This window comes from Camelus bactrianus, chromosome 11, assembly GCF_048773025.1.
Source record: "Camelus bactrianus isolate YW-2024 breed Bactrian camel chromosome 11, ASM4877302v1, whole genome shotgun sequence".
NCBI classification, from domain to species: Eukaryota; Metazoa; Chordata; class Mammalia; order Artiodactyla; family Camelidae; genus Camelus; species Camelus bactrianus.
The window spans coordinates 8627213-8639909 of NC_133549.1; the positions used below are offsets into that span (position 1 = coordinate 8627213).

Below are 12697 nucleotides of genomic sequence, written 5' to 3' on the forward strand. Positions count from 1 at the left end.
GAGTGAGTGAGTTTAGGACTGCCAGTTAAATGTGGCAATTTGATGGCACGTAATCTCTCCCCTTTCCAAACACCACTAAAAAATGAGAGTGTAGGAATTCCCAAAGGGCAGAAAGTCACAAAGGAGCAGAGAACTTGGAAGAAGCCGTGTAAGGCAAGTGGTGCCAAAGCAGAGGGAAGAGCAAGACACGTCCTGCAGGCTGAGGATGCCACCCCCACCCTGTGGTGGCGGGCAGCACGTGGAGGGGACAGGCCATCAGAAGCTAGTCAGCCATGCCACAGAAGCACTTCTGAAGGTCTGGGGCATAAGAAAAAGGGGACTAGTTCAGTGCTTTGAAGATACTGGATTCTCCTTCCTGTCCCTCAAGGCCAGTTTCCTATTGTCCCCTCACCCAGGTGGAAAATTGAAGGTTGTGCTGGAGACAGTGAGCCAGGGTGCTTAACAAAAGATGAGGGATTAAGTGAAAGCTCCAGCACAGTGGAGCTGCCCAGCCCTGCTCACTTATTTGGGCTCAGTGCCTCCAGACAGCAGAAGGGAAGAACCTTCTGGGGACATGGACGAGCTCATGCAAAAGGTCCTACCTGTACAGGTAGCTGGTCCGTTGAGTCCCCACCTGATCCGTCTAGTAGGAAGTAGACTTTAAAGGAAGATATGGACCATTGTAGCTAAAGATGGACCATTATTTCCTAATGATAAATCCCCTAAACTTGTAGCACCCCAAAACATAGCTTCAAGATATGGAAAGCAAAAACTGATTGAACTAAAAGGAGAAAAAATCAAATCTAAGACCTTGATTATCCATATACAAAAACCAGCCAAATAGAAATGGAAAATTTTTAAAAGGCATTTATATTACCATAAAACATCAAGGACCTAAGACTAAATCTAAACAGAGATAGGAGTGACCACTACAGAAAGCTACAGAATGTCACCAAGAGCAAGGAAAACCTCAAATAAATGGAGGAGATATATCGTAGTCATGAGTGAGAACACTCAGTATGGAAAAGAATTGTTTCGAGGGAAAGAGTTAAGAGTGAGGAAACACGGAACAAGGACTGCTATCTTGTGTAAAACCATGTACCTAGATGTTCTCCCGTATTTCTCAGTTCCTGACACAGAGCTGACACCTATCCCGTGCTCAATATTTGAGTGAAGGAATGGAAATGAATGAAGTCTGTGTGGTAGGCTGAATACTGGCTCCTGAAGGTATCCAGGTCCTCATCCCTGGAACATGTGTATGTCACCTTATATGGCAGCAGCAGCTTTGCAGACATGATTAAGTTAAGGATCTTGAGGTAGGCGATGATGCTGGATTATCTGGGGAAATGCAAATCCAGTCATCACTGTCCATATACAAGACAGAGGGAGATTTGATGTGGAAGAATGCAGTGTGACCACTGAAGCAAGTTCAAGGGCTGGCTTTGAAGATAAGAGGAAGGGGCCTCCATGAACCAAGGAATTCAAGGAATGCAGCTCTAGAAGCTGGAAAAGGTAAGGAAACAGATTCTCCCCAGAGCCTCCCAAGGGAGCTTAGCTCTGCCAGACCCTTGCTTTTGGTCCATCAGAGCTGAGTTTGGACTTCGAATCCCCAGGGCAGCAGGACAATAAGTAGGTGCTGTGTTCAGCCCCTAGGTTGGTGGTCATGTGTTGTAGTAGTAATGGGAAACTAACTGAGTATAGTTTCCTGTATTGTTTTGTAAATACTTGTATAAGTTTTTCAAGGAACCACATTTCCCCTCTCACTGAGAAGAATTCCTGCTACATTTCTGGGCCCCAAGACCTTTCAAAGTATCTTGTCCACTTCCCATCATGAAATGAGCTACCTCCTTGTTTTTATTTTGCTATACCTTGTTGAGGTTAGATATGACTGTTACATTTTAGCAATACCAAGGGAGTCTATTTTGGTTCAGTAATTTCAGAACAACTTATTAAGCACCAGTTTATTAAGCATCTCTCAGGCTCTGTAATGCTAAGCCTTCAGGATATAAAAGTTCAAGGACTGAGATGGATCAAGATGGCGGGGTAGAAGGACGTGGAGCTCAATTCCCACCCCACCCCAACAAACACATCAAAAAATACATCTATGTGGGGACCAAATCTCACTGAAAATTGACTGGAAGGAAAAGCTGAAAGCCTTTTTCTAAATTCAGGAACAAGACAAGGATGCCCATTCTCACCACTTCTATTCAACATAGAATTGGATGTCCTATTTAAAAATAAATGAATAAATAAATCTGACACAAATAAACAAAAAAATTGGAAGTCCTAGCCACAGCAATCCGACAAGAAAAGAAATAAGAGATGTCCAAACTGGAAGGGAAGAAACAAAACTGTCCCTATTTGCAAAGGACATAGTTTTTGACATGGGAAACCCTAAAGTTTCCACCAGAATTATTTGAACTAATAAATGAAATCAGGAAAGTTTCAGCATACAAGATTAATATACAGAAAACTGTTGTTTTTCTATACACTAATAATGAATGACCAGAAAGAGAGTGTTAAAAAAGAATCACATTTAAAGTCGCATCTAAAAGAATAAAATACCCAGGAATAAACTTAATTGAGGAAATGAAAGACCTATACTCTGAAAACTATAAAACATTGATGAAGGAAATTTAAGATGTTGTAAAGAAATGGAAAGATATGCTGTATTCTTGGATTGGAAGAATGCTGTTAAAATGGCCCTCCCACCCACAGCAGCCTACAGATCTGATGCAGTCCTTATCAAAATACCCATGGTATTTTTCACAGGACTAGAACAAATAATCTTAAAATTCATATGGATCCACAAAAGCCCCAAATTGCCAAAGCAGGCTTGAGGAGAAAGAGAGCAAAGCTGGAAGCGTGACCCTTCCGGACTTCAGGCAATGCTACAAAGCTCCAGTAATCAAAGCAGCATGGCACTGGCACAAAAACAGACCCATAGGTCAATGGAACAGAACAGAGAGTCCAGAAATAGAACCACACATCTGCAGTCAGTTAATCCACGACAGAGGAGGCAGGGATATACAATGGAGAAAAGGTAGTCTCTTCAGTAAACTGGACAGCTGCATGTGAAAGAGTGAGATTAGAACATTTCCTCACACCACATGCAAACGTAATCTCAAAATGGACTAAGGGGATTGAGTCTTGAATGGTGAGTAAGAACGTCAGGTGAAAAAATGGAAGGTGGAGGGGGCAAATGCATATGCGTTAGGAGATCCTTGAGAGAAGAGCCTGCAGAGAGCTTGAGGTGACAGCATTGAGGAATTTGAAGGAGAAGATGGTTCGATGGATGGAAGGATGGACATTCAGACAGTTGAGGATGAAGACAGAGGCAGAAGCAGAAAGGACAGCCAGGGGCAGAAAATGAACCTTGGGAAACAGTCCTGTTGTAAGGAGAGGCTGGAGAAGGAGCCACAGAGGAGACCCAGAAGGAAAGTCCTGGAAGCTGCCTCCCTCTGAGAGGAGGTGTCACAGAAATTGAGAAAGTGGAGGGTCCCAGCCCCAAGCGGACAGCCAACCGTGGGGACATGGCGGGTAGGTCTGCCCGGGCAGAGACAGAAAGGTATTCGGTGCTGGGTTTGGCAGTGAGATGCCTTCGAGTTCTCGAACAGAGCAGCGGTGCAGAAGGCAGTGCGAGGTGGGCTGAGGGTAAAGTAGTAGTAGAGGAAATGGGAGGAGAGAGAGTGCGTACTTGAGGAATAGTATTCTGCTCGCTGAAGGCAATGGGGATGGAAGTGACGTGGTCATGACTTGTGTCTGTGCCAGAGACCCACCCATCTGCCAAGACTGCCAGCTCTTCCCTCACTGACCTGTGTTTCCTCCCCAGTTGTAAAACACGTACTTCACACACAGTGAAATTCACCGTTTGTAAGTGTCCAGTTCTGAGAGTTTTGACAAACAAGTGTGGAGTGTGACCACTGCCACAGTCAAGGTGTAGGAGAGCGCCATCACCCCAGAAAAGTCCCCATGTCCCCCCGAGTCAGCCCCTGCACCTGCTGCCCTGGTCTGTCATCTGCCCCGAGTGTGGGAGCAGCAGGCACACAGTAGGATTTTTAGTTGTCAAGTATTACAGTTAATGTTTTGATTCACTTAATCAGGGCTGTCAATTTTATCCTAAAGGGGGATTTTGTTTATTTGTCCACTCTTTCTCCCTAAAATAATTTGCAGTTCTTTTGATTCACCTCTCAGGTTTCATCAGATGCCTAAAAGGGATCTGGGCATTTTTGTGAGTAACTTCTTGAAATAGGTTCTTTACTGCTCATTGTAGTAAAATGAAAGTTCTTATTATGACGTTTGCCAACTTCAACCAAGAAAATTCTGAATTGATTTGGTTTTAGTTTTAAAGATGCATTTTCTTTGGGACCTAGTATCATGCCATATTGTGTGTGTGTGTGTGTGTATATATGTGTGTGTGTATATACTATATATAGTGTATATATATAATACATGTATATAGTGTATATATAGTATAGTGTGTGTATAGTATAGTATATATAGTATATAGTGTGTATATAATATATAGTATATAAATTATATATAGTGTGTAGTGTATATATGTAGTATAGATAGTATACTATATATAATATAGTACATATAGTATAGTGTATATAGTATATATAGTATATAGTGTGTATATAGTCTATTAATTATATATAGTATATAGTGTATATATAGATAGTATAGGTAGTGTACTCTATATAATATATAGTGTATAGTGTGTATGTAGTCTATTATATATAGTATATAGTGTATAGATAGTATACTATATATAGTATATATATAGTATATAGTGTGTGTTTAGTATATAATATGCTATATATAGTATATAGTGTGTATGTAGTATATCATATACTATATATAGTATATAGTGTGTATATATGTATAGCTAGTATACTATATATAATATATAGTATATATAGTATGTATATAGTATATAGTGTGTGTATAGTATATATACTATATAGTATGTATATAGTATATTATATGTAGTATATAGTATATATAGTATAGGTAATACACTGTATGTAGTATATAGTGTGCATATAGTCTATAGTATACTATATATAGTATGTAGTGTGTATGTAGTGTATATGTATATAGTATATAGTGTGTATATATGCTATATATAGTATACTGCAGCTTAGTAGTGTAGTAGCTACCAGTACCAGACTAAAGAAGTAATGGCAATGTACCCAGTCACCTGAAACAGTTAACTATTAGTCTCTGTTTTCATTGATTGTTTTTAAACTGTTGATTAAAGGCACAAATAACTGTCCCTGGATCAGCTCTCCTCAACCTCAGCCTTTTTTTTTTCTTAATCAATGTGTGTTTAATTTCACTGGAGTCGTGCACGTTTGTCACAGTGAACCAGGCTGTTCTCAGGACATAATTGACAAGGATGAGTTAGCCATGAAAAACAGTCTCGTTTCCTATTTTGTAAGTCCGGACTCAGTCAGTAATCACCTTTCAGTCCCTAAAATAGTTGACTTGCTGCTTCTAACCCTGGACTCGCTCAACAGGGAAACGATGCCAGCATTAATCTCATGTGGTTGCAAGAAGTAAAAAGTAAACGATCTGCCTTCTCAAGACATAGCCAGTGCTCACTAGCAGCTTTGGATGAGGTTTGCTCTGAGTGGTGTGAGTGCTGTTTTCCTTTGTTGAACTTGACCTGCGTGCATCTCGGTGGACGGACCTGACAGCAGGTCATGAAGAAAAAAAATGAATAACACCCTGGGGGTTTGCAGGTTCCCCTTGCTCTGCATGGATTATTGGTATGATGGGGCTGTTCAAGTTGAGAAGTGGCGTAAATAAACATTTGGGTGATTGCACCCTCTATTTTTGTGGATCGGGCTACATCTGAGTATGGTGTTAAGTTTGAGTCCTTTCAGGAGACAACGCTTAAAAAATGTGGTTGCAAGGAAGCATTTTTACTTCTTTTAGCAGAGCCCACTCACAAGTCCAGAGAGGCTACTCACAAAGTAGTGAGCTTTCTGTCCTTGGCAGCGTTCAGGCTAGAATATATGTTTCATGAGCAGGGATGTTGGTGGTGGTGGTGGTGGTGGTGGTGGTGGTGGTGGTGGGGGTTTGGGCAGGGAGGTAATTTGGTTTATTTACGTATTTATTTAATGGAGGTACTGGGGATGGAACCTAGGATCTTGTGCATGCTAAGCACGTGCTCTACCACTGAGCTATACCCTCCTACCCTGAGCAGGGACATATTTCCTGGATTATGACCCCACTGCTGAAACAGTGCTTGGCTCCCAATTGTTCAATCAGCTTCATGAGTAGGGATGTTTTCTGGACTTGTCCGCGCTCCCCAGGCAGTGCCTGGTGCATCCTTGTTGAATGTGTGAATAAGAACTAGTGACCGTATCTTAGGAAGAAAGTCCTTGGGAATCCCCACGCTGGGTGGGCAGGAGGACCTCAGAGTTCATCCCTGCAGTGAGACTGTGTGCACTTTGATCCCTCTGGGTCCAGCGACTTTACGGGCAGGAAGTGATTTGCTGATAACATAGTCAACTAAGTTAAAGGTTGGGTGGATGCAAGTTGGATTTGGCAGCTGAATGACCTCTCATTCTGTCCGCTGCTCAGTTTTGCTTTAGACTGTTCAGTGCTTTAGTGACATCATAAAGAAAGGGTGGTCTTTGCCACCTCACTGTTCCCCACGATAAATCTGACTGGTCTGAGTGGCTAATTAGCGCCCCTCTGGTACACTTGGTCAGTCAGAAATGGTGACCCTCCCAGCTGGAGAAAAACTGTTTAGTGATAGTTCTTCAAGTCACCAGGTTCCCCTTTTCACAGTTTCCAACGTGGCAACACACTCTTTCCAGGGATGCTGTTCCCGTGGTACCAGGGATGCTGTTCCCGTGGTACCAGGGATGCTGTTCCCGTGGTACCAGGGATGCTGTTCCGTGGTACCAGGGATGCTGCTCCCGTGGTACCAGGGATGCTGTTCCCGTGGTACCAGGGATGCTGTTCCCGTGGTAACCAGGGATGCTGCTCCCGTGGTACCAGGGATGCTGTTCCCGTGGTACCAGGGATGCTGTTCCTGTGGTACCAAACTCCCAGCTTTGGGGCCCGTGTTGCCCACGAACTAGTCAAAAACAGAATGAGAGGAGGAAGTAGTAGAAAATGAGATGTGAAAGTGTATCTGATGTGCAGGCAGAAATTTTGATCAGACACATTTGGGGGAATCCTGTGCCAGAGCCACGAGGTGTATCTCGGGGACGGGACATGTGGGCTGAGAGCTACCCATCCTGATCTTTGTTCCTTTCTCCTTCCGTCGCAGAGCACCAGAACTACTTTGGGATGGACGAGAACCTTGGCCCTGTGGCAGTCAGCATCCGGAGGGAGAAGGTGGAGGACCCCAAGGAGAAGGAAGGGTCCCAGTTCAACTACCGGGTGGCTTTCAGGACGAGCGAGGTGCGGGTGCTCGGGGGGCGTCTGGGGCGGGAGCCTCGGGTTCCCTGCTTAGGTTGTTTGCTACAAGGTATTGCATCTGTCTTTACCGTTGATCATGACAGTGAAGATAATTGAAAGGGTGGACACTATTTTATCCCAAATAAAAAATTTGAAAAACCAGTGACTGGTAATAAGAGGCAGGAGTTTTACTGCCACCTGACAAGATGGAAAAGATGAAACCATCAGGAGGCAGGGTTTTCGGGCCTGAGATGGGGGACAAACATGACTGCTATGATTCACATCAGAATTTAAGGCCGACTTTAAAATCTAACACAGAAAAATCGGCGGCCGCCCATGGGCTGAGCGTTGGCTTGGCGTCTCTGTGGGGACAGCACCTCTGTGCACCCACACACTTCATCCCACCCGGGACCCAGCAGAGTTCCCCGCTGGGCTGGCTTTGAATGCAAAGCGCCATCGTTCCACAGATGTCACGATGTGTTGGAGCCACGTGGGTGGAGATTGGACTTCCATGAAGAACTAGATCTGGCCTGCACTTGACCGTTTATCCTCTTGACCATTTAAGTTGGAGGGGACTATGTATTTCAGCTGACTCCTTCCAGATCCACCTTGCCGGTCCCCTGCACCAGCCTGGCACCCCGGTGCTCCGGGGATCTGGGTCCGGGGGATACGTAGGAACAAAAGCTCACTCTTGAAGTGACACGTTTAAGTTACTGACCTGTGCCATCCAGTGCGGTAGCCATTAACCACCTGCAGAGATTTAAATTTGTGGTAATTAAAAGTACAGTTCCTCTGTCATACTGGTCACAGGGCAAGTGCTCAGCACATCCCAGGATGGCCCCACTTGGCTTCAAGAATTGTCAGCAGTGGAAGTTTCAATAGAAGAAGAAAAGGGGCAGATGGCTCCCACCTCAGCCAGTGCAGGGAGAGAATGTCCTCGTCACCGCAGAAAGTTCTGTTGGACCGCGGTGCACAAGGCGTTACACAAACATTAGGCACCGTTCGGTGATGGACGTTGTTACCACCACCACACAGCTTCTCTGTAACAGCTCTCTTCCCAGGGTCAGAGGAGGTGGGCTTAGAGCCGGGTGTCTTGAGTTGCAGTGCTGGGATTCCCTCTCTCAGTGCATCAGATCTGGGATTAGATGGGATGTGTCTGAATTGTGCTTTCATGACATCTTTGGGGACATGTCACCAATCGGGAGGCGGAACCTGGTGGTGGTCTTCTCCGCCCCAAATCCCCCGACCGTGGGTGTCCTGGGAAGGCCCCTCTCAGCATCTGGAATTGTCAGCAGTGGAAAGTCCAGCAGAAGAAGAAGAGAAAGCGTAGAAGAAAAGAAGATGATGTGGAGGAAAGAGGCAGCGGGAAAAAGAGAAAGGAGGCCGGGAGGAGACTGTGGCCAGGCCAGCCTCACGCCCTCAGACGACTCCTGAGTGTCCTTCTGAGAGTTGGTTCTGAGAGTTGTGGGATGTCTTTGTCCCCATGGCCGTGCTGTACCCCACGCCTCCCCTGCTTCAGGTCCATCCGTCTATGTCAGCCCCGCCTGTTTGCATCCTGATCCCTGGATCCTTCTGTCGTTGAAAAAATATTTGTGCGTTGAACTTCCTTTCAAACTGAGAACTTCGTAGTCTCTTTTGCCCCACTTGAAAAGAGCCTTGATTTTCTTCCTCTTTTTTTTTTCCCATTTGGCCCTTTTCTTCTTTTCTTAGTCATCCTTTTTTTTTAATTGAAATAGTCAGTTACAATGTGTCAATTTCTGGTGTGCAGCATAACATTTCAGTCACCCATATCCATACATAGGTTGCTTTTCATATTCTTCTTCATTACAGGTTACTACAAGGTATTGAATATAGTTCCCTGTGCTCTACAGTATAAACGTGTTATCTGTTTTATATGTAGTTAATATTGGAAGATCTTGAACTCCTAATGTATCCTTTCCCACCCCCTTCCCCGCCCTCCCTGTAACTATCAGATTGTCTACTATGTCTGTGAGTCTGTGTCTGTTTTGTAGATGAGTTCATTAGTGTCCTCTTTTTTCTTTTTTAAGGTACCTAAAAAGCTACGCTTTAAAGAGGTAAACCAGGAATAACTATTAACCAAGGTGTTATTTCTTGCACCTGCAGCTAACAACACTGAGAGGAGCAATTTTAGAAGATGCCATCCCTTCTACGGCAAGGCATGGCACCGCACGGGGACTGCCCCTCAAAGAGGTTCTGGAATATGTCATTCCTGAGCTGAGCATCCAGTGCCTGAGACAGGCTTCCAACTCTCCCAAGGTCTCGGAGCAGCTGCTCAAGCTCGATGAACAAGGAGTGAGTATCGTGTCTGAGACCGTACGTGTCGGGGGGTGGGGTGGGACTCTGTGTCCGTGGCTCTCAGTGTTTGCGAGTTTTCCCATCCAGTTTTCTTTTAAGATCATGTATTTTTAAAAATGATTTTTCAATTTCTTTATTGAAGTATAGTTGGTTTACAGTGTTGTGTCAGTTCCTAGCGTACAGCGTAGTAATGCAGTAATATACATATTCCTTTTCACATTCTTTTTCATTATAGGCTGTGACAAGCTATTGAATAGAGTTCCCTGTGCTGTACAGTAGGACCTTGTTATCTGTTTTATATATAGTAGTGTGTATCTGCTAATCCTGGACTCCCAATTTATCCCTCCACCCCCCAACCAAGATCATGTATTTTTAATGCCTTAAAGCATTTTCTCTCTAGTTTTTCCCAAAAATGCCTTGATGCTAGTTAAGAAAAGTGATGCCTTAGAGCATAAGACACCCTCTGCTGAGTGTGACTTGCATTGTTTTTACCAAGGTTTGAGGATGGCCCCGCTAACAGGAGCACCTCTGGTCCATGATTATTAGAGATTGCTGGAATGTTTTTCCGGAGTTTAAAGACCTCACATTGGGCCTTTCCCTGAACTAACATTCAAGCTTGTCCGCTATGTGCAAAGCGTCATGCCCACAGATGGGGGAACAGCAGGCCTTAGGCGGCTTGAGGCTGACTCAGACCTGGTCCCTGCCCACGGGGGTGCTGAGACGAAGAGCACAAAGGCCTTTGCAGGATGCAATGTGGTGATGGATCTTGGAGGTCTGGATGCAGCGAGGGTTCTGGGAAAAGAGGAAATGGCACCTGATGGGGCAAATCTGAAGGCGGTGGCGTTGACACTGGGCCTGTGGACTTGAGCAGCATTCCAACAGGGAGACGTGAGTCTTTTAGGAGCTACAACTAGTTTGTTTCCAAGAAAAGGGCCTCCCACCCAGGGAGGCTGGGAGTTCAAACAACAACAACAACACAGTCCCTTGAGGCTGGAGCTGTCGTTTAGGAAGATTGTTCTGGTGGAAGGGAACTGGACAGGCTAGTGAAGGTGGAGACTCGGTGGCCTGAAGCTCCACCATGTGATTGTTGCCGTCGTCCAGGAGGGAATTAACAGTGGGCAGGGTCTAGATGGTGGCCCAGAAGACCGAAAGAGGTCTTTTACCTTCAAATGCAAGAGAATTTGTAGGCAAAACTGGGAGGCAGGTGCCCACACGTATGTGATTTATTTTAAATGAGTCAATTTGTTTTTAAATATGTGCTTTAAAAAGAAAAGGAGAGTTGTGATGTGTACTTGCAGAGTTTCCCAAGGAACATGCTGTTGCCGGTTGTGAAGGCAGAATGAGGTATTTCTTGGCTGACCCAGTGACACTCACTGCGGTATTTGAGTGGAGTCTGATACTCAGACGGCTGGAATTCTAAGAAGAGATGAAGATGTCATTGCTTTAATGAGCTGACGCTGTGTTCTCAGCCCGAGGAATCAGGCACTGGGACATTCAGAGTGGGTAATCCTGAGTTCTGTCTGTCTCAAGAATGAAGGCTGCCATATTAAAAAAAAAAAAAGAAAAAACAACTAAACCAAGCCGAAACTTGAACCCTGAGCAGTTGGCTTCTTAAGTCATACAGTGCACAGAATAGTTGACCACGATCATCGTGGGGACAGCGCGTGTGGAGTGTTTGGAATGGCCGTGAGGCAGCAGAGGAAGTCCTGTTACCGTGGAGAGATGGCGAGGGTGTTTCCCTGCTGGTGCAGGGACTCCGAGTTCCGGCAAGATTGATGAAAAGAGCAGCATCCACTTCCGTGTCACAGGAGAGCCAGGGGAGAGGAGGTGCTGCCCCGGGGGCTCGTTGTCCCTGTAAGTTCCTAGTGTGTGTCGCTTCTCCCTTGAAAACGTGTCCCCATACCTGCTGTGAAGCAGGTGCCTGGCGGATGAGGGCCCTGGTCCCCTCAGGCTGCTGCGGGGGACACTGTGGGTGGCCTGCTTTCCCCCAGCCTGGACCCCGAGGCCCTCAAGGCCCAGGAGATGCTCCAGCATCCATAGGTGACTGTCTTCTCTCAGATGGAGCAGGTATGTGGAATGTCTGGCAGATGAGGTCCAGAAGCTACGCCGGTAAGGAGCATTGAAGGTTATAAACATTGCTGTGCTCGGGAATTTTCCCTAAACTAAACATTGTAGATATTTTTAATGAACACCTGTTTACAGTCTGAGGTCAAGGAGTTAATTTTGAACATTGGGTTCTTCTTTTAAGCAGACAGATGAATTGTATAGCTCTGGTCGTATCTCATGTGTTTCTGCCTTTTTTTTTTTTTTTTTTTTTGAACTCGACAATGTGCTTTGTTTAATTTTTTTTAAAAAATTTTTAGGGGGAAGTAATTAGGTTTACTTATTTATTTTATTTTTCACATTTTTTAAATTGAGTTATAGTCAGTTTACAATGTTGTGTCAAATTCTAGTGTAGAGCACAATTTTTCAGTTATACATGAACATATATATAATTCATTGTCACATTTTTTTCTCTCTGAGCTACCATAAGATCCTGTATATATTTCCCTGTGCTATAGAGTATAATCTTGTTTATCTGTTCTACATTTTGAAATCCCAGTGTGTCCCTTCCCACCTCCTGCCCCCTTGGCATCCACAAGTTTATATTCTATGTCTGCGAGTCTGTTTCTGTTTTGTATTTATGTTCTTTTCTTCTTCTTTTTTTTAGATTCCACATATGAGTGATCTCATATGGTATTTTTCTTTCTCTTTCTGCCTTACTTCACTTAGAATGACATTCTCCAGGAGCATCCATGTTGCTGCAAATGGCGTTATGTTGTCAATTTTTTATGGCTGGATAGTATTCCATTATATAAATATTACCACAGCTTCTTTATCCAGTCATCTGTTGATGGACATTTAGGCTGTTTCCATGTCTTGGCTATTGTAAATAGTGCTGCTGTGAACAATGCGGTGCAGGTGTCATCCTGAAGTA

At 44.4% G+C, this 12697-nt stretch overlaps 1 protein-coding gene across 4 annotated transcripts in view; it reads left to right on the forward strand.

The window, feature by feature from the left end:
* The window catches only part of SIPA1L2 (signal induced proliferation associated 1 like 2), a 194053-nt gene that overhangs the window by 110537 nt on the left and 70819 nt on the right, over positions 1 to 12697 (forward strand). For all 4 annotated transcript variants that reach the window (XM_074373151.1, XM_074373155.1, XM_074373152.1 and 1 more), the window contains exons 3-4: positions 7274 to 7407; positions 9529 to 9717. In XM_074373151.1, the coding sequence (XP_074229252.1) occupies positions 7274 to 7407; positions 9529 to 9717 (323 nt within the window). The remainder of the gene's footprint in view (positions 1 to 7273; positions 7408 to 9528; positions 9718 to 12697) is intronic.